This window comes from Rattus norvegicus, chromosome 10 (genome assembly GCF_036323735.1).
Source record: "Rattus norvegicus strain BN/NHsdMcwi chromosome 10, GRCr8, whole genome shotgun sequence".
NCBI classification, from domain to species: Eukaryota; Metazoa; Chordata; class Mammalia; order Rodentia; family Muridae; genus Rattus; species Rattus norvegicus.
Genome location: NC_086028.1, coordinates 37,948,449 through 37,968,643, shown reverse-complemented (window position 1 = coordinate 37,968,643; position 20,195 = coordinate 37,948,449). Strand labels below are relative to the sequence as shown.

At 45.4% G+C, this 20,195-nt stretch overlaps 1 protein-coding gene and 1 pseudogene across 2 annotated transcripts in view; one reads left to right on the top strand and one right to left on the bottom strand.

Moving 5' to 3' along the window:
* Window positions 1-14,700: 14,700 nt before the first annotated feature.
* Rps2-ps16 (ribosomal protein S2, pseudogene 16) lies at window positions 14,701-16,651 on the bottom strand (annotated as a pseudogene).
* Hspa4 (heat shock protein family A (Hsp70) member 4) overlaps window positions 16,650-20,195 on the top strand; it is a 43,129-nt gene continuing 39,583 nt past the window's right edge. Inside the window, exon 1 of one of the 2 annotated variants that reach the window (XM_039085314.2) lies at window positions 16,650-19,140. In XM_039085314.2, coding sequence (XP_038941242.1) covers window positions 19,034-19,140 — 107 coding nt within the window. In that variant the 5' untranslated portion in view covers window positions 16,650-19,033. 2 annotated transcript variants of the gene reach the window in all.

Sequence of the window (20,195 nt, the reverse complement as noted above, 5' to 3'; positions counted from 1 at the left end):
CCACACACACCCCAGAATAACATTTTCAAGGTTCTTACAAAATAATTGTGATTGTTTGAAAAGGGATGGCCCCCAAAGATTCATGCATATGAATGCTGGCCCATAGGGAGTAGCACTGTTAGAAGGTGTGCCCTTGCTGGAGGAAATGTGTCACTGTGGCGGCAGGCTTTGAAAGTCTCAACTGTTTAAGGTAGGCCTAGCACGGCAGTCTCCTTCTGTTGCTTGTGGATCAAGTTTTTAGAACTCTCTGCTTCTTCTCCAGCACCATATCTGCCTGCATACCACCATGCTTCCCACAGTGAGGATAATGAATTAAACCTCTGAAACTGTAAGCCAGCCCCAACAAAATGTTTGCCTTTATAAGAATTGCTGTGGTGGGGCAGGAGCGATGACTCAGTGATTAAGAGCACTGACTACGGGGCTGGAGAGATGGCTCAGTGGTTAAGAGCACTGACTGTTCTTCCAGAGGTACTGAGTTCAATTCCCAGCAACCACATGGTGGCTCACAACCATCTGTCATGGGGATCCGATGCCTTCTTCTGGTGTCTGAAGACAGTGACAATGAACCCACATACATGAAATAAATAAATCTTAAAAAAAAAAAAAAAAAAAGCACTGATTGCTCTTCCAGAGGTCCCGAGTTCAAATCCCAGCAACCACATGGTGCCTCACAGCCATCTGTAATGAGATCTGATACCCTCTTCTGGTGCATCTGAAGACAGCTACAGTGTACTTATGTAGAATAAATAAATACATCTTTAAAAAAAACTTATAAAAATTGCTGTGGTCATAGTGCCTCTTCATAGCAATATAAACCCCAACTAATATTAACAATAATATTAAGACTTTTTTTTATAGACATCATTTAATTATGTATCCTTGGCTATCCTGGAACTTACTATGTAGATCAGTTTGGCCTCAAAATCACACAGGTCGGCCTGCTCTGCTTCTTGAGTGCTGGGATAGATATATGCCACCACACCTTGCTCTTATTAGATAATTTCTTTTCTTTTTTTTTTTTCTTTTTTTTCGGAGCTGGGGACCGAACCCAGGGCCTTGCGCGTGCTAAGCAAGCACTCTACCACTGAGCTAAATCCCCAACCCCTTATTAGATAATTTCTAAAAAGTAACTATGTTTATTTATCCATTGTGCATGTATGTGTGTGAACCCAAGTGTGCTTTGCCACTTGTGTGGATATCAGAGTACAAATTGCTGCCGACATTTTTCTCCTTCCACCCTGTGGGTCCCAGGGATTAAACTTTGGTTATCCAACTTGGCTGAGAGCACTTTGTCCCCTGAATCATCCAGCCTGTCCTTGTTAGCCAATTGTAAAAGGATTTCCATTAGAACAAGTATGAGAGTCAAGAGGCAGAGTGAGGTAAGGTAAATCGGAAAGAGGAGGCAAATGTTTTCGTTGCAAGATTTGGGTGTTACAGTTTGGAAAGACTATGGAAATTAACTAAAAGCCCTCCAAGACAGTTTAGCCTAGAGGTTAGCCACACATATATTCAAACACAGTAATTATGTGTATTTTCAGGGGAAGACTAACCTAATGTAGCTGTTTTCCAGAGGTTTGGTCCAGAAGAACAAGGCTAAATGTTTAGACATGATGATTGGGGTTGGGGATTTAGCTCAGTGGTAGAGCGCTTGCCTAGCAAGCACAAGGCCCTGGGTTCGGTCCCCAGCTCTGTAAAAAAAAAAAAAAAAAAAAAAAGACCAAATCAAACATCTGCTGTGACATCACTTGGGCCCTTTTATAGCAGCAGACAAGAAGCTGACTAACCTGGTTAAATAGTGGAGACTAGAGCAGGCTGAACATTTGTTTTGTAAAGAGCAGTGGCCACAGGCTAGGGGAATTCTTACAGGCTAATGATACTTGCTGCCAAAAAGCCTGACCTGAATTTGACCCCTGAACCATATGGTGGAAGGAGAGATTTGACTCCTACAAATTGGTCTCTGACCTCCACAAACACACCGTGACACCTGCCCTTACACATAAATAAAATATAAGTACCTTAAATAAATAAAGTAAAATAATATAAATAAAATTTGTTTATACAAATAAATAAAGATTTATTTTAATTAACTGTACTGGCTGGTTTTATGTCAGCTTAACACAAGCTAGAATCATCATAGAGGAAGAAACCTCAGTTGAGAAAATGTCCCCATGAGATCCAGCTGTAAGGCATGTTCTTGAGGCTGGGTCTCAGTTAGTTCCAGCTGGCTTCAAGCTCTGCTTGAGAGAGGGCCCAGCCCATTGCGGGTGGTGCCATCCCTGAGCTGGTTGTCCTAGGTTCTATAAGAAAGCAGGCTGAGCAAGCCAGTAAGCAGCGCCCCTCCTGCCTCCAGGTTTTTGTCCTGTTTGAGTCCCCATCCTGACTTCCTTCTCTGATGGACAGCAGCAATGTGGAAGTATAAGCAGAGTAAACTCTTTTCTCCCCAACTTGCTTTTTGTCCCCTTAGGGCAGTAAAAACCCTAAGTGGGATTTTAATTAATTAATTTTAAAGCAGTGGCAGGCAAAAGGACTATGGATAGATATCCTAGGCATTAGGATATGAATAAGGCTCTCTGGGCTTAAGAGGTCAGAGTGAGAGACTGGAGAGATGGCTCAATGGTCTGCTCTTCCAGAGGACCTGAGTTCAATTCCTGCAACCACATAGTGACTCACAACCATCTGTAATTGGATCCAATGTCCTCTTCTGGTGTGTCAGCAACAGGATGCTCATGAACATTAAATAAATAAATAAATAAATAAATAAATAAATAAGGTCAGAATGGGACCTGAAACTCCTGAAGTTCTTGCTTTAACCACTTTCTTTCCTTCCTTCCTTCCTTATTTTTTTTTTTTTCTTTTCTTTTTTTCAGAGCTGGGGACCGAACTCAGGGCCTTGCGCTTCCTAGGCAAGCGCTCTACCACTGAGCCAAATCCCTGACCCCCCCCTTCCTTATTTTATTTGAGAAAGGGTCTCACTCTGTATCTCCCCCTGGCCTGGAACTCACAGAAATCTGTGTGTCACTGCTTCCTGAGTGCTGGATTAAAGGCATGCACCACCATGCCGGGCTTTCTACTTTCTAAGAGAGGCTCGGAAGCAAAATACACAAAAGGTTGTAACCAAGTCTCTCATCTTCAGATGCAGCTGCTCATGCTCCTCCGAGTCCTGAAATTACACCGCAGCCCTCTGCTGTGAGACATTTCACAGAGCGAGAGAGCACAACGCTTCCTGATCGTGAGTTCAGCATGGGCTGTCTGCAGATCCAAGATGGAGGCACAGGTCTGTAAAGAATCCATGGTCATGGGGCTGGGGATTTAGCTCAGTGGTAGAGCGCTTGCCTAGGAAGCGCAAGGCCCTGGGTTCGGTCCCCAGCTCCGAAAAAAAAGAACCAAAAAAAAAAAAAAAAGAATCCATGGTCATCCTTGACTACATAATGAGCCTGAGGCCAGCTGGAACTAATTGATCCTCAGTCTCAAAACACAAAACCCACCAAAATAGATAATAAATAACTATGCAAGGGAGCTGGTCGGCAGTAATAAAGAATTTGACATCCTGAAGAAACAGATTTCCTAAACTTGGCTGTCCTGTCCTTTAACTGTTAATTATCAGAACTTCCTTAAAATAAATTAATTTTCCCTTCTTTCTTTTGTTTCTTGAGACAAGGATACACATAGTCCAGACTGGTTTCCAATTCTCTGCACAGAATAACCTTGAAATTCCGAATCTCCTGCCTCCACGATTACTCCACAATTACTTTTATCAACAATGATTTTAAATTCATTTGGTGCTTAAGGATTGAACTTAGAGCTTCTTACATGCTGGGCTTGCATTTGACCCAATGAGCTGTGTGTCCAGCCCAGGTTTTTTGTCTTTTATTTAATTTTTTTTTAATGAAAAAAAAAATGGAAAAGTAGCCCTAGCCTCTGCATGGACCAGAGTAGCCTTGAACTCACAGATACCTGCCTGTGTCTGACTCCTGAGTTCGGAGATTAAAGGTATGCACCACTGTTTTTTTCTTTTGGAAACAGGGTTTAAGTTGGTAGGCCAGGCTTGCCTTAACTGTCATCTGTCCTGTAGCAAGGCATGAGGTTCCATAAATAACAGGTCACGAAAGTGCGGGAAAGTGTAGAAACATGTCAGGAGAAAAATGCTGTCCAACAAACCCAAGGAGACACTCCACGCTGGGGGAGGACATCTGCAAAACATCTGTGTGTGAAATGACAAGGGCAGGGAGCTGACGCCATGCAGCAAAGGTTTCTCAGTCAAGCCGAGGGGAAGCCTCTACTGACTCCTCATGCCAAGGACAGCCAGCTCTGTCTTCCTCATCCAGGCATTTGAGTTGACAAACCAGGGATGTGACGCTCACTGAAGTGTGTGTGAAAGTTCCACGTTTCGTTCCCAGTTTTTGCACTGGTCACTCACTCTGAGGCGACGTGAGCCCAGGGATCTAATGACTTAATTCTAATTTGCATCTCTGTGCCGGTTTGGTTGGTTTTTGAGACAGGATTGCTCTCTCCATAGCCTGGCTGTCTGGGAACTTACTGTGTAGCCTCAATTTCACAGAGATCTGCCTGCCTCTGCCTCCTCCTAAGTGCTGGGATTAAAAGTGTGTACCACAGTGCCCAGGTGCGACAGATTAGAAAACAAAACAAAACAACAACAACAGGGGTTGGGGATTTAGCTCAGTGGTAGAGCACTTGCCTAGCAAGCGCAAGGCCCTGGGTTCAGTCCCCAGCTCCGGGAAAAAAAAAAAACAAAAAAACAAAAACTATTGAATTGTACTTTCTCAAACATTCTCTCTGAAACATCACATTTTGGACTGGAGAGATGGTTCAGCGGTTAAGAGCACCTGACTGCTCTTCCAGAGGTCCTGAGTTCAATTCCCAGCAACCACATGGTGGCTCACAACCATCTGTAAAGAGATCCAATGCCCTCTTCTGGTGTATCTGAAGACAGCTACAGTGTACTTATATATAAAAAAAATGAATAAATCTTCAAAAAAAAAAAAAAACAACAACAAAACAGAACAAAACCTCAGGCTGTAGAGATGGCTTAAGAGTATTTCCTACACCAGCAGAGGGCCTGGGTTTTGGTTCCCAGCATCCATGTGGTGGCGAACACACCTCCTGTAACTCTATATCCAAGTCTTTCAACCCCCTCTACTGGACTTGTGCAAGCATGTGCTATACAGGCAAAACAGTCACACAAATCAAATAAATCTTTTTTTATCATAACTGTTTTTTGAGAAATTAATTCAGGGGAAGATGCATGTTCTCTTCCATTATAGACAGATTTCTGAAGCTCTGCTAACTCTAGATGAGCAAGGATCTCCTAATAGGACTCAGTGGTAGAGCTCTTGCCTAGCATGCAGTAGTCCTGGGGTTCATCGAGGAGTTTATCAGTGCAGCCTCAAAGCTGGCTCTGGGGTAACTAACACATTCTTTTTCTTTAGTGGCTTTCAGCAACTTAGCAGTTTTGTACTCAGGGGGAGTCTCAGTTGGTCAGCCAGACAGGAAATATTTATCTTCAAGTCTAGCCAGTTTCAGAGGACAAATAGTTCAGCTAATGGTTTACACAGTTTACGAGACAAGGAAAGGAAATTTGAAGTGTCTGTGTCTAGTCTGACACAGGGCGCCAGGGCAGGCTGACCTAATCATGAGGAAGAGCTTGTGTTTGCAATAAGCTGGAGGCCTTTCCTGTCAAATGCTACGAGTGAGTGTGTGTGTATGTCTGTGTGTGTGTGTGTGTGTGTGTGTGTGTGTTTTCAGACCAGGGCTTCACTATGCAATACTGGTTGGCCTGGTACTCATATCTAGACTAGGTTGTCCTTGAACTCATGGACCTCTTTGCCTCCCACACTCAAATGCTAGGGTTACAGTTATGAGCCATCGTTATACTTGGTTTTGTGTTTTGTTTTTCCAGACAGCCTCTCTCTACCTATCCTTGGGTGTCCCGGAACTCACTAACATAGACCAGGCTAACTTCTCAAACAGCGGTCTGACTGCCTCCGTCTCTGGGGTGCTGGGATTAAAGACAAATTCTGCCACGCACGGCGATCATGCTTGTTTTTAATTTTTATCAATTATTTTATTGCTTCCTTTTTTGGTTTTATTTTTCATTCATTTAGATTCTTTTTATGTATATGAGTATTTTGCCTTAATGTATGCTTGTGCACGATGCTTGTAGAGACCAGCAAAAGTTGTCGGGTCCTCTGGGACTGAGGCTAGAGACAGTTGTCAGCCATTATTCAGGTGCTTGGGATGGAGCCCTGGTCCTTTGGAAGAGTAGCAGTGCTCTTAAGTGCTGACTCAACTCTCCAGTCCCTCTTTTGTCTACTTTGAAGATTTATAGTTAATGAGCTAATTAATTTTGAGCAGAGAGAACATAGATGTGTTAAGAAAAAGTGAGAAGGGATTCCCAGAGCAGGAGGGGTTCCAAGAGAGGAATAATTTATTCTGAAACAGGCATAGAATGTAGTTCTGGTTGGCCTTGAGCTGGGCAATATTTCTGCTTGAAGTGTTGGGATTCCAGAAATGAACCTTAAAATTAAGCCCTGGCTTTGTTGTTGTTGTTATTATTATTATTTTTGAGACAGGACATTATGTATTCTAGGCTAGCCCTAAATTCAGCACATAGCTGAAGATTTGCCACCATGCCTAGTTTTTAAAGGTTCGTTTTTTCATTTATTATTTTAAAACATTACAAAGCAAATCTTTCTCCTCCTCCTCTTCCTCTTCTTCTTTTTCTGAGCTTGGAGGCATAGGACCGTGACCCAGAATTTAGAGGGGAGAGGTAGAACAATCATCAGTTCAAGGCTGTTGTTGGTTTTGAGTTTAAGGCCAGCCTGGACTATGTCAGAACCTGTAGGGGGAGGGTGGAGGTGGGGAGAGAGGAAGGGAGGAAGAGAGAAGCATGAAAACTGGAAACCCTTGTCAACAGAAAAACCTAGTTTTGTTGGCAGTGACTGAGCTTAGGGCCTCTGCCCCACCCTCACCCCAGGATTTCCATTGACCGATTCCCCTAGGCGTCGGTTTCTGTCCTATGTCTCACCCAGATATGAAGCTAGATCCTACTTTGCTGTTCTCACAAATCCTAGCACCTCATGGTTTCTATTTGTAGGCTGTAGAGAAAGGTTGTCTCAAGGCAGAGGCCATCCCCTACTCCCTGCTTCTGAGTCTCAATGTCCTTCTTTCCTTCCTCTCGGATGAAGTCTTCTCTACTCCTTCCTGTGCCTCAGCCTGAACTCATCCTGTACTCATCACCTCTGACACTCCCTGGGACCTTAGGAAAGTCTCCATCCTATCCCAGGCTTATTTCAATGCCTGCCCAGGCCTGCCTAGATTCCTTAGCTAGCTGGAAACCTGTGCACACCCTTTCTCTTCTTTTTTTTTTTAAAGATTTATTTATTCATTTATTATATATAAGTACACTGTAGCTGTCTTCAGACACACCAGGAGAGGGCATCGGATCTCTTTACAGATGGTTGTGAGCCACCATGTGGTTGCTGGGAATTGAACTCAGGACCTCTGGAAGAGCAGTCGGGTGCTCTTAATCGCTGAGCCATCTCTCCAGCCCCACCCTTTCTCTTCTTAAAGTAACTGTCGGGGCTGGGGATTTAGCTCAGTGGTAGAGCGCTTGCCTAAGAAGCACAAGGCCCTGGGTTCGGTCCCCAGCTCCGAAAAAAAGAAAAAAAGAACCAAAAAAAAAAAAAAAAGTAACTGTCACACATTTTGGGATTTTTTTTTCTAGCTTTTTTTTTTTCCCTCCAGAGCTGAGGACTGAACCCAGGGCCTTGCGCTTGCTAGGTAAGCGCTCTACCACTGAACTAAATCCCCAACCCCTTTTTTCTAGCTTTTGATGACATAACTGCATGTAGCTCACCCCCTACCCCCAGTTACACTGGACTCATCTAAGCTGATGAGTCAGACTCTCTCACTGGAACTCACTTGTTCTGGGGGTGGGGCAAAGATTTACATTTTTTGCATTTGATATATCAAGTTCCAGGCCATCCAGAGCAGCAACAGAGTGAGACCCTCTTCCAGGAAAACAAAAACCACAGGTCTTCAATTTCCATGCTTATTTAGAGCTGGTCCTGCACATTTAGAGCCAAGGAGATGCCAATGCACAGGATGAGGAGAAAGGGGGCCGTGGCAGGGGGTGGGGTTGGGGAAAGAGTAGGAACACAAGTGTGTGTGGTGGTGATGGTGGTGCAAGTTTATTTGTAAAGAAACCATTAGCCAGCGTGATGCTTTAATCCTAGTACTCTGGAGGCTGCCGCAGGTGGATCTCTGTAAATTCAAGGCCAGCCTGGTCTACAGAGTGAGTTCTGTGACAGTCAGGACTACACAGAGTAACCCAGCCTTGAAACAAAACAAGCAATTGATCCCAAAGCTTCTGATTGGTTGCATCGGTGATCTATAGCTCTAATCCTAACATCCATTAGGTTTTTGCAGGAGAATGGTGAGTTTGTAGTCAGCCTGGGCTGCATAGAAAGTATTACATAAAGAGAGCTGGTGAGATGGCTCTGGCTGCCCACCTTAATGACTTTTGTTTGATCCCCAGAGCCCAAGGGATAGGAGACAACCTTCTCTCAAAGGTTTTCTTCTACCCTCCTTATGATCACTATTCATTAAAGAGAGATAATTAGAACGGAAGGCTGGGTGTGGGCAGTGCACATCCGTAATCCCACTATTACAAGCTCTAAGCCTGAGGTACATAGAAAACTGCAACCCAGTGAGGCCTTAGAAGTGAGGCTTTTGTCTCCATGAGATTGGGCTGTAGGCAAGCCTGCGGAGCAATTTATTTAGTGGTTAACGTGGGTGGGGCCACCTTTGGGCTGGCTAGTCTGGGTTCTGTAAGAAAGCAGGCTAAGCCGGGCATGAAGGCGTACCCCTTTTATCCTAGCACCCAGAGACAGAGGTAGGCATGTCTCTGACAGTCCGAGGCCTGTCTGGTCTACATATCAAAACTCGGGACAGCCAGGGCGACATACCCGTGAAGGTTTGCTTTTTTACCACAGTGGTAGTAACCCTGACAAAAACAACCTTGTTATAGAAACAAACAGCCTGGAATTCCTCTACTTCTTTATTCAAAGTTGGGGATCCACTCTTAGTGAGCACAGGGTATATGGAGTCTTGATGATGGAGCAAATGTTTAAGGTCTGTCTACCTACTCCCTTGGGTGAACTGGATGACTCCAATAATTACTCCTAGAAAAATTACTTTTGCATTTTTAAATATGTGTATGCCCTCGTGTGTGTGTGTGTGTGTGTGTGTGTGTGTGAGTGTGAGTGTGTGTCTGTGCATGAGTGCATGCGCACACATAGGAATGCAGGGCAGTGAAAGGACAGCTTGTTGGAGTTAGTTTTCTCTTTCCATCATGTAGGTCTCAAAATTCAATTCAAATTGTCAAGCTAGGTGTCAAGTACCTTTACCCACGGAGCCATCACTGTCCTCAGTGAATGCATATCGACATGGATACGGCTCTGTTAAAGGTCCCAGTGCCTCAGACCCATTGTTAGTTAGCAACATCTTCTCTGGGTCAGGCTCCAGAATTGGTAAAGCCTTCCTCTGGATGTGTTCAAGTGTCGACATCATGTATAGAAAGCATCTTCCTTCCATATGCCCAGCCATGGAATCACCTACGCTAAGCTGGGCCCCCTTCTACCTCAATCAGCTCTTATGAAAATGTCACAGCCTACCTAATCTGATCTGAGCAATTATTCTCTTGGGGTTCCTTTGTCCCAAGTGACTCTTGGTTTTTTTGTCAAGTTGACAACTGAACTATGACACTTTCAGGATTAAAAAAAAATAGGTACTTAAAATGTTTTATTTGTGTGTATGTCTATGTGTATGTGTGCCCCATGTACACAGGAGCCCATGGAGACCAAAAGAGAGTTGCTGAACCTCTTGGAAGTGTAGTTACATATGCTTGTCATCAAAGTGGAGGGAGGGGTGCATGAAAACTGAACTCAGGTTGTCTGGAAGAGCAGCAAGTGCTCTTCACCACGGAGCCATCCCTCCAGCCTTCCCCTGCTCCCAAATAAACTTTTGACATGGACAGAAATGGCATAAATAAATATCCATGTTTAGTGGACTACAAAATATTTCTTTTTCTTTTTCTTTTTTTTTTTTTTTTTTTTTGGTTCTTTTTTTCGGAGCTGGGGACCGAACCCAGGGCCTTGCGCTTCTTAGGTAAGCGCTCTACCACTGAGCTAAATCCCCAGCCCCTACAAAATATTTCTAAAAGACAATTCTCTCTCTCTCTCTCTCTCTCTCTCTCTCTCTCTCTCTCTCTCTCTGTGTGTGTGTGTGTGTGTGTGTGTGTGTGTGTATGAGTTTTACTGGCTGGCTTTGAACTTGCTATAAAGCTGGGGATGATCTTGAACTTCCCATCCTCCAGCCTCCACAGTCCCAAATTCTGGGATCCCAGATCTATGCTTCCACATCCAGTGTCAGTTACCTGTTTCTGAAGAAAAACGACTCTATTACTCTGTCTTTGCTAAATAGTTCTTGAGTTTACTTATTTTTCAAAGCATTTCAAGAACACAGGTGCTCTTGCGCTTTTCACTTTGCAGTCTCTCTGAGGTGGAAGCTGCTTTTGGATGCTGTTAGGTTTTTGTTTGAGGCGTTGCCTTTGAAGGAAGACTCCTGATGCTCCCACGGAGCTCAGCTCCTCATCCCACGCCCGGTGTTTCAGCCCCCGCCTTTCGCTACAACTGGATTTCTGTGCCATTCCTTAGAGACCAAGTTAGGTGTGCATTGCTGCTGTCCAAGTGTCAAACTGTAAGCATCTGGGATATATTTAGAGTTTGAACTCACACTGCATTTGCACGTTAACTAGATGACAACAAGAAAATAAATGGTCGCCCTTTGGTTGTGAAGCAATGTCTGGGCAGAGAGCCACATGAACTTGCTGCTTGTCCACAGCTCTGATTCTCTCTCTCTCTCTCTCTCTCTCTCTCTCTCTCTCTCTCTCTCTCTGTGTGTGTGTGTGTGTCTCTCTCTTTCTGATTAGACCTGGGTCCTCCTACATGCTGGGTAAATGTTCTATCGCTGAACAACAACACCCTTAGGCCCCTCGCTTACACTTTGTGAAGAATTCTGGGAGTCAATCTATTATAAGGGTCACAAGGCCTTAAAAATCACTGTTACTTAATCAAAAACCAAAGAGTGTCGCCTCCTGAGATAAGAGGACCGTGGTTTGGCCAGAGGGAAACCTGCCCAGGATATGCTGAGTACTGATTAGTCTGAACATCAAAATTAAAAAATGGCCCAGAAACTTTCAATTGCGGAAATTAGAGAGTGACCGCTGCTGGGCTTGGGGGGAGGTGGAGTGGACAACTTCTGCTGTCAGCCGACAAGTCCAACAGACAGGACTCAGGTGCAGAGTTGGAATGTCAGCTGCTGGAGATGGAAGGAGGCCCAGCCTGGGGCTGGTTGAGGCGAGGATGGATAAAGAGACTATGAGTCACGCCAGGAAAATTATTGGTGATCAAAGGGCTTAGCGTTAAATTGGATCCTATCAACTTATAAGGCCAGTAGAAGTCTGTGCAAAGTTCACCTAGCATTTTAGGATCACGAAGAGGCAAAGGACTGAGGCACCTAATGACACTTCAGAGCAGATGTATAGGAGAGGCTTCCTGAATAAGGGCAAGCGTGAGTGGCTTTGGGGAAGAACTCAGTGATACATAGTGCTGCTGAGGAAGTGGACAGTGTGAGTTGAGCAATGAGGATATCACCGGTATGGGATGGAATGGAACCCTAGGGTTTGTTGTTATTTTTGGTGGTGGTGTGTTCTATGTAACACAGGTTCGCCTCAAGCTCTGTAGTGGAGGATGTCCCTGTGGTAAGCTTATGAATGCAACACCAGGTCAGTTTATGTCGTGCTTGGGCATAGGGCTCAGGGGTTTGTGCATGCTTGGCAAGCACTGTAGCAACTGAACCATATCCCCGCCCAGTGTTTATATCAGAAAAGCATAGCGAGAAACTGCTGCAGAGAAAACAACTGGGGACCAAACTCTGCTCAACCACCTTTTCTCAGCCGGCTCTGTCTTTGTTATTTAGCAGAATCTTCTTGTATGTCCCTGACTGGACTGGAATTTCCCATGGAGCCTGGGTTGCCCTCAGACTCCCTCTCTTTCTTAGCCTCTCAAGGTGCTGGGTTACAGGTGTGGGCTACCGCATTCAGTTTGGGGTTCTGGAATTTAAGAACAGGGAGCTGCTTTGACTGAGGCCCATTGTTCCACTCTTGGTGAGGTGGGGGAGGCCAGACGGATAGCATGACTCAAGCATGGAGCTTCCTCAGGACACTAGTGATTGGCAGGAGGCCAAGGATTCCAGTGACCACTCCGTGGGTGGGGATTATGAGTTCTCAACTGACTGAGGACTTTTAGTCTCTCGGTGGGTATCTGATGATGTATTTAAAAATAAAACGAACACTGTTTTTGATTGCTTAGAACTAAGTTTAGCCAGAACTAATCTGTACCAGAGAAAAACACTAGCTAACTTCCTGTTTCTAAAATGTCCAGGATGCTTGCTGTATGAGAACCTGTGCGCTGAGATGAGTTTGCACACAGAGCCCCCAGCACCACATGTCCTGGAAACTCCACGGCTGTGCTGTGCCACTGAGACTCTGGGAACCCTGCCATTCAGATTCTTTGCAATTCTCAAATAACCCTTTTGACTTTGTGTATTTAAATATCCCAGAATAGCCTCTTGAGCTATAAGTTTGATGATCCAGGAAACTATTTTTAGCAGGACTCTGTGACTGATATATTTTAGTTGAGAAAGACAAATTGTTAAAAAGATAGGGCTGTGGGCTTTTTTGTTCTGTTTTGTTTTTTTTTTTAAGCCCTAGCTGTCCTCAATTTGTAGACCTGGATGCCTCGAACTCACAGAGCTCTTCCTGAGTGCTGGGATTAAAGATGTGCACCACTATGTCCAGCTTGGGCTGTGACATTCTGGATGGAAAATAGTAGTAGGGCCAACAGGGCATGTTGGGTACAAAGCTGTGATATATATATATATATATATATATATATATATATATATATAATTTTATTTTATTTTTACAATTTTTTAGTGTTTAGCCAAAGGTTGGAAGAAGGCTTCCAAGAGAAGGCAGATAGAGAGTCTCAGCTTCTTCTCCTCTTCTTTAATTTAAACAAGGGTTACTCCATAGATTTGATTAATTGGACTGGAACTTACCCTATAGACCAGGCTGGCCTTGAAATCACAAAAAGGCCTTCTTGCCTCTGCTTCCCAAGGGCCGGAATTAAACATCTCTGCTACCAGGAGAAATCAGTAAATCTTTCAGGTTGTTGGGTCACTTTGGGCTAGGCAGCCTGGACTCTGCCCAGTACTTGATAACTCAGATGAGACAGGTCTCTGTCACAAGTCAAACCAATACAGTCATAGGGCCTCTGCATCTCCTCTTACAGCCAGGACAAACATCAGAGGAAGGACGATCATTGCTAACCTTAAAAAAGGTTAGCCAATTTTATTTTTTGAGGTGTTTTTTGCTGTGTCAACCTGGCTAGCACAGAACTCTTGGGCCCAAAGGATCTTTTTTGTTTGTTTTTACAAGGTCTCACAGGAATGGCGGTGTCTGCCAATCTGCCTATGAACTCAGCACTTGTGGGGCAGAGGCACACAGATCTGTGAGTTCAGGCCCAGCCTGGTCTACATTGGGACTTCCAAGTCAGGCAGGCTTTCCCATTATAATCCTGCTCCCCCGAGTAAACAATATACAAACAAACAACAAAATCAAGACAGGGGGTTGGGGATTTAGCTCAGTGGTAGAGCGCTTGCCTAGGAAGGGCAAGGCCCTGGGTTCGGTCCCCAGCTCCGAAAAAAAGAACCAAGAAAAAAAAATCAAGACAGATTCTCTGACCTTGAGTTTTTGGCGTGGCTGAGACTGAAGTTCTGATCCTGCTGCTTTCTCTTTCTAAGTTTCAGAATTATGAGTGTTGGCCATGACTGCTTAGCTTTTCAGATAGCTGGATGAATAGATACATAGCATCCACACTGACTTCCTCCTCTGGAAATTGTGATACAAAGTAATTTCCTCTGGAAATTGTGATACACAGTAAACCCATTCTGGGTTTGTCACAGATTGGAGTCATGCACAATTCCCCCAGTGGAGTTCGGCTTCTTTCCTTTGTCATGTTTCAATGCTCATCCATGTATGTGTTGCTAGTATTAGTTTCATTCACTCTTTTTTTGCTTGTTTTGGCACAGGGTCTCGCTATGTAGACCTAGCTGGACTTGAATTCTCAGAGATCTATCTGACTCTGTACTTGAGTGCTGGGATAAAAGATCTGTGTGCTATCACACCTGACTTAGTTTCATTTATTTTTTTTTTAATTTTATTTATTATGTATAGTGTTTTGCCTGCATATATGCCTGTATGCCACAAGAGGGCGCCAGGATCACATCACAAATGGTTGTGAGCCACCATGTGGTTGCTGGGAATTGAACTCAGGACCTCTGGAAAAGCAGTTAGTGCTTTTTTTTTTTTTAAAGATTTATTTATTTATTTATTTATTTATTTATTTATTTATTTATTTATACACTGTATGGCTGGAGAGATGGCTCAGCGGTTAAGAGCACTGACTGCTCTTCCAGAGGTCCTGAGTTCAAATCCCAGCAACCACATGGTGGCTCACAACCATCTGTAATGAGATCTGATGACCTCTTCTGGTGTGTCTGAAGACAGCTACAGTGTACTCATATCTAATAAGTAAGTAAATCTTTTTAAAAAAAGTATGTTTTAAAAAAATATACACATATTTACACGTGTATGTATATATATATATTTACATACACAGATACACACATATATATACACATATGTATATACACACATGTATCAGTCAAAAAATTCATTTACTGTGAAAAGCCCTTTGGTCAACTCCCAATACTTACTAAACAACAACAAAAACTCCCACTCAGTCATTATTAGACATTCAGATTATTTTTACACTTATTTACTTATTTATGGCTATAGTTTTCTGTCATCCGAGTTGGCCTTGAATTCATCCTGTTATTCTGGAGCTGGCCTGGTCCGTCGGCCTCTTCCTATTGAGTGTGGGATGACAGGCATCCACACCTATGCCCTGCTCCTTTTGGCTTTTGGATGTACTGCTCTTTCTCCTCAAGGTCTCATGTAGTCCAGGCTGTCAATTAACTATGTAGCTGAGGTTAGTCTTGATCTCCTCCTATTGCCTCAGCCTTGTAACTGCTGGTATTACAGGAGGGGGCCACTCTCCCTAGCTCACTCATTTTTTTTTTTTATTTTTTCAGACTTAATTCATTTATTTTTCTTGTATAAAAACCCTTATGTGGTAGCCACAGCTGGAGCCTGGGTCCTCTGAACAGAGACTCTGGTGTGGGTTTTCACAGATGGTCAGTGAATTCCTGATAAGGAGACTTGGTGAACACAGTCTCTTTCCAGAGGTCAGGGGTCAGGTAGCTGTAGATCTTGGAGATAGCGTCAAAGGTGGCCTTGGCAAAGTTGCCCAGGGTGGCAGTGCAGCCCCTGGCTAAAGTGTAGCAGTCATCTATACGGCCATCATCAGTAGCTTCTTGGGCACAGGAGCAGAGACAATGCCAGTGCCTCTGGGGGCAGAGAAGAGACGCACCAGCACGGAGCCACATCGGCCCGTCACCTTGCATGGCACAGTGTGGGGTTTGCCAATCTTGTTCCCCCAGTAGCCTCTCCGCAATGGGACGATCGAAAGCTTGGCCATGATGATGGCCCCTCGGATGGCAGTGGCTACCTCCTTGGAACACTTAACACCAAGACCAACGTGGTCATTTTAGTCCCCAATAGAGACAAAAGCCTTGAACCTGGTCCACTGGCCAGCCCGAGTCTGCTTCTGCACTGGCATGGTTTTCAGAACCTCATTCTTTAGGGATGCACCCAGGAAAAAGTCAATAATCTCAGACCCCTTAATGGGCAGGGAGAACAGGTAGATCTCCTCCAAGGACTTGATCTTCATGTCCTTAACCAGGTGGCCCAGCTTGGTGAATGGGATCCACTCCTTGTCTTCAGCTTTACTTCCTCGAGCCCTGCGGCCTCGTCCACGGCCATGGCCAGGGCCACGACCTTGGCCCCTAAGGCCTCTGCTGAATCCTCCGCGGAAGCTGCCGTTGCCTCCTAATCCTGGACCCCTGAGACCTCTGGGCCCTCCCGCTGCACCCGCGTCATCTGCCATTTGGTGTTTTCCCGAAGAAGACTCATTTATTTTTTAAAGGCTTTTCTTGTATCCATTTATAAAACCCTATTACCCTGTCCAGTAGTAGCATCTGGTTATTGTCTTTAGTTCAAATGTGAGAACTTCCGGTAATTGGCAAATTTAAAGGTGGTACCATTTTGTCTACTAGAGAATGAAAAAGTCTCCAGGGGCAGGGATAGATTCAGAGAGACTCCTCCTTCCAAGAAACGGGAAAGGGCTTTGCTTGCTTGACGTTAGCTTTTTGGGTGATTGCTCTTACTGGATCTGTCCTCTAGCAATACCACACTTACTATGGGCCAGGCGCTGTAACAGTTGGTCAGAAGACTCTGCAGGTGCCACTGAGCCTCACGCCTGAGTTCAGTCCCTGGAACCCACAGTCATCCTCTGATCTCTACATGCGGACCACGGCACACAGAGAGATTGAAAAAAAAAAAAAAACACCCTTACTGTTGAAACCACACTAGATAATGTATTGCTAGTTTTTTCCTCTACCTTGGCCTTTTTCTTTGGTGGAAAGCCTTCCTCATTGCCACCATTTTATGCCAATGACTCTTAGTGTTAGGCCAGGATGGATCGAGGTGACGTGGAAATAAAAGGGAAGACTAACCCCTTACAGGGTCAGAATCATATCTTAATCAAAATAACTGAAGGACAGATTTTCCTCCCTGGGAGAGGAGAGTGTGTCGGGGCTCTGGGGATTTGGGATTTTGTAGGGCAGCGGAGGGAACTTTTGGCTGGGAAGACTTTTCTGCTTTCCCATACTCCTGCATCTTGGTGGGGTCGTTCTATGTTGGCATCTCTGTCGGAAGTTCAGTCATGTTGATCCCTGGTCTGGAGCCTTCTTGCTCCTGACTACCAGAAGGGAGTTTCTCAGGTGCTGAACCCTTTAGGCTATTAACCCTCACTCATTACCTTTTACTAGAATCCTTTTACTCCCTCCTGATAGGGATAAACCAGGGTTTGTGCCTGTGCACCCCTGTGTGGAAATGATGTGAGGCTGGCCATGCGCTGCACAGAGGCTTGAGGAGAGAAGATATCCTCTGTTGCACCCTGATGTAAGTTTTGGAGGCAGGGTCTCTCTCTGAAACTGTAGCTCTAGTTTTTGGACTAGGCTGGTAGTCAGGGAGCCCCTCCAGTTAACTTCTTGTCTTTGTCCTGCTTAGGGTCTAGATTATAGGTGTGGTGGGATTCAAACTCCAGACTTTATTGTTTCACAGCAAATATTAACTGTGGGCCATCTCTCCAGCACAGTTTATTTATTTATTTATTTATTTATTTATTTATTTATTTTAAAGATTTATTTATTTATTTTGTATATGAGTACACTGTAGCTGTCTTCAGACACACCAGAAGGGGACATCAGATCCCATTACAGATGGTTGTGAGCCACCATGTGGTTGCTGGGATTTGAACTCAGGACCTCTGGAAGAGCAGTCGGTGCTCTTAACCACTGAGCCATCTCTCCAGCCCTCCAGCACAGTTTATTGTGTTGAAGCTTACACTGTTAGGCACCTTTTAAAAAGAGGGTACAGATAAGCGAAATTTGAAAATTCTGACAATTTTGAGGTGTTGGGGATCCAATCTGAGGTCTTGAGCCTGCAAGTATTCTAGCACTGTATTATATATCCCCAGCCACAAAACAGCTGGAAACTGGGAGACTCAGGATTTTCCTTCTGTAATCTGTGTGGGTAGATTATCAGAAATGCTTTGAAGCTGGCCTCCTCTCCAACTCTCAGCAACTGGCTCAATCCGGCGTCGCTGTAGTTTCAGATTCTTTAGCCTAAAGCAGATATCGTGGGGGGCAGGGCTGTAATCCCAGCACTAAGGACAAAAACAAGTGCTTTAGAATTTCAAGGTCATCCGTGGAAACTGCATGAGATTTTGCCACCTCCCCACCTACTCTATATAATAATATATGTATTAGCATCAAGTAAACTTGACACTGGTCTTAGACCTTCCACTCCACGGAACATGTTATCTGGACCCTTGTGTCCAGCTCAGGGACATCTATGACTGAAAGGTCTCTTCTCTGACCTAGGGACGTGAATTAGGTTGAAGAGTGGATTCCTCTTTTCTTCGTTAGCGTTTGTTTTTAACACTGAGTTTTACGTAGAACCAAGCTGAAACAGAGGACTCTTAGCAACTGCAGAATTAACTCAGTTCACAGTGGGCCCTTATAAAAACTGCGGAGGGCTTGCGAAGTCACTGCCGGAAGTTCCTCCGCGGTGACGAGGACGGCGGAAGTGGGCTCGATGCAGCTTTCTGAAGTATTGTCTCACTCCCGCTCTCCTTACTTCTGGATGGGCGGCGCACTACAGTTCAGCGCGGCTGTAGGGGCTTCTCCGCGCAGGCTCAGTTGACAACTTCGCGTCGGACAGCTTTCGTCCGCCCACTTCCTTTCCCGTTTCCTGTGCTAGGATGTGACGCAATACTTTGTCAAACGGGAGGAGCCTCAGGAGGAAAAGCGTCTGAGCTGGGATCTCGCGAGAATATTTCGTTCCAGCGCAATTCTCGCGCTGCAGCCTTGCTCCTGTCGCAACGAGAGCCTTCGAGATCTTCTCCGCCCCCACTACCGGCGCCTCTTCTGCGGCCGTGGAGCCGGAGCCGGCCTGAGCGGTAGAGGCCCGTCTTTTTCAAGGACCCAAGCATCCTCGTGGACGGTCGTCCGGCTTCGCCCGCCCAGCCGCGGTGCTCCATCAGCCCACGCGGCGCGCCCTCTCCACGCGCCAACCCCGTCGGGTTCCGTGTGCAGTGTCGGCGGCCGGCCCTGGGCCCGAGCCCGAGCAGTAGCCGGCGCCATGTCGGTGGTGGGCATAGACCTGGGCTTTCAGAGCTGCTATGTCGCTGTGGCCCGCGCCGGCGGCATTGAGACGATCGCTAATGAGTATAGCGACCGCTGCACGCCGTAAGTGTGGGTTTGGATGGTGGGGTCGCCTCGCTTTCCAGTGGAGGGTCCGCAGGAGACCCCCGCCGAGTGCCGGGTCGCCCGCGGCTGCCACCTGCTTCGGAGCCTGGGCCTGCGCCAGGCACGAGGCCTTTCGCGCGGTCCAAACGAAGGCTTTGAGCCGGTAGTCTGATCGGCGGAGGACACGAGTAGGAAGTGAAAGGGAAGGCGGGCCTGAGACCGTAGGATGGACCGCTCTCACCTCTTTTTTTTGGGGGGGGGGTGTCGGGGGTTAGCTCTGAAACTGGGCGCAGGGCTTGTTGAGCTAGTTGAATCCAGTAGAGGTTCGAACTCTGCACACCGCGAACATTTAATAAAAGTTAACTTGCAGATTTTGGTCTCGGGACTGGGAAGCGGTCTGAGTCCCACGTGAGTGGGGGCGGGGTGGCGCCCGGAAGATGCGGAGAATGAGTACCCATGGCTCACGCCCTTTTTCCCAGCAGCTCGCAATTGGGGTGACCAGGATACATAACGAGATTTAATAAAGCCGATGCTTTTCTTGATAGCGTTTTAACTCCCTCCATTCGTTTTTGGATATTGAGTTATGTTGGGTAATTCTTCACCCAGGCTGCTCACCTACTCCTTAATAGCATTAGTTTTTCATGCTAATGAATTCCAGCCGGAAGGTTGCCACAATTGTTGATGCATGACTCAAGGACTCACTTTGACTTCTAGAACTTACATGAAGTTACGGGATCGGTGTAGACAAATCGGCAAAAAAGATGACTCACCCAGACCTTGCTGGAGTAAAAGGGAGTCTTACTTTTTAAATATATGTAGTTTTTTCCACATATGTAGCCCAGGATGACCTGAAATTTTTATTTTTTTACTTCTGTCTCCCAGTGTCTGGGATTACAGGTGTGTTAAAATTTTTTTTTTTTTTTTTTTGGTCCGGCGATGGTGGCACAGGCTCTTGGTAGGCAGAGGCAGACCGATTACTGTGAGTTCGAGGCTAGTCTGGTTCACAGAGCAATTCCAGGACAGCCAGGGCTACACAGAAAAGAAAGTCCGGTCTT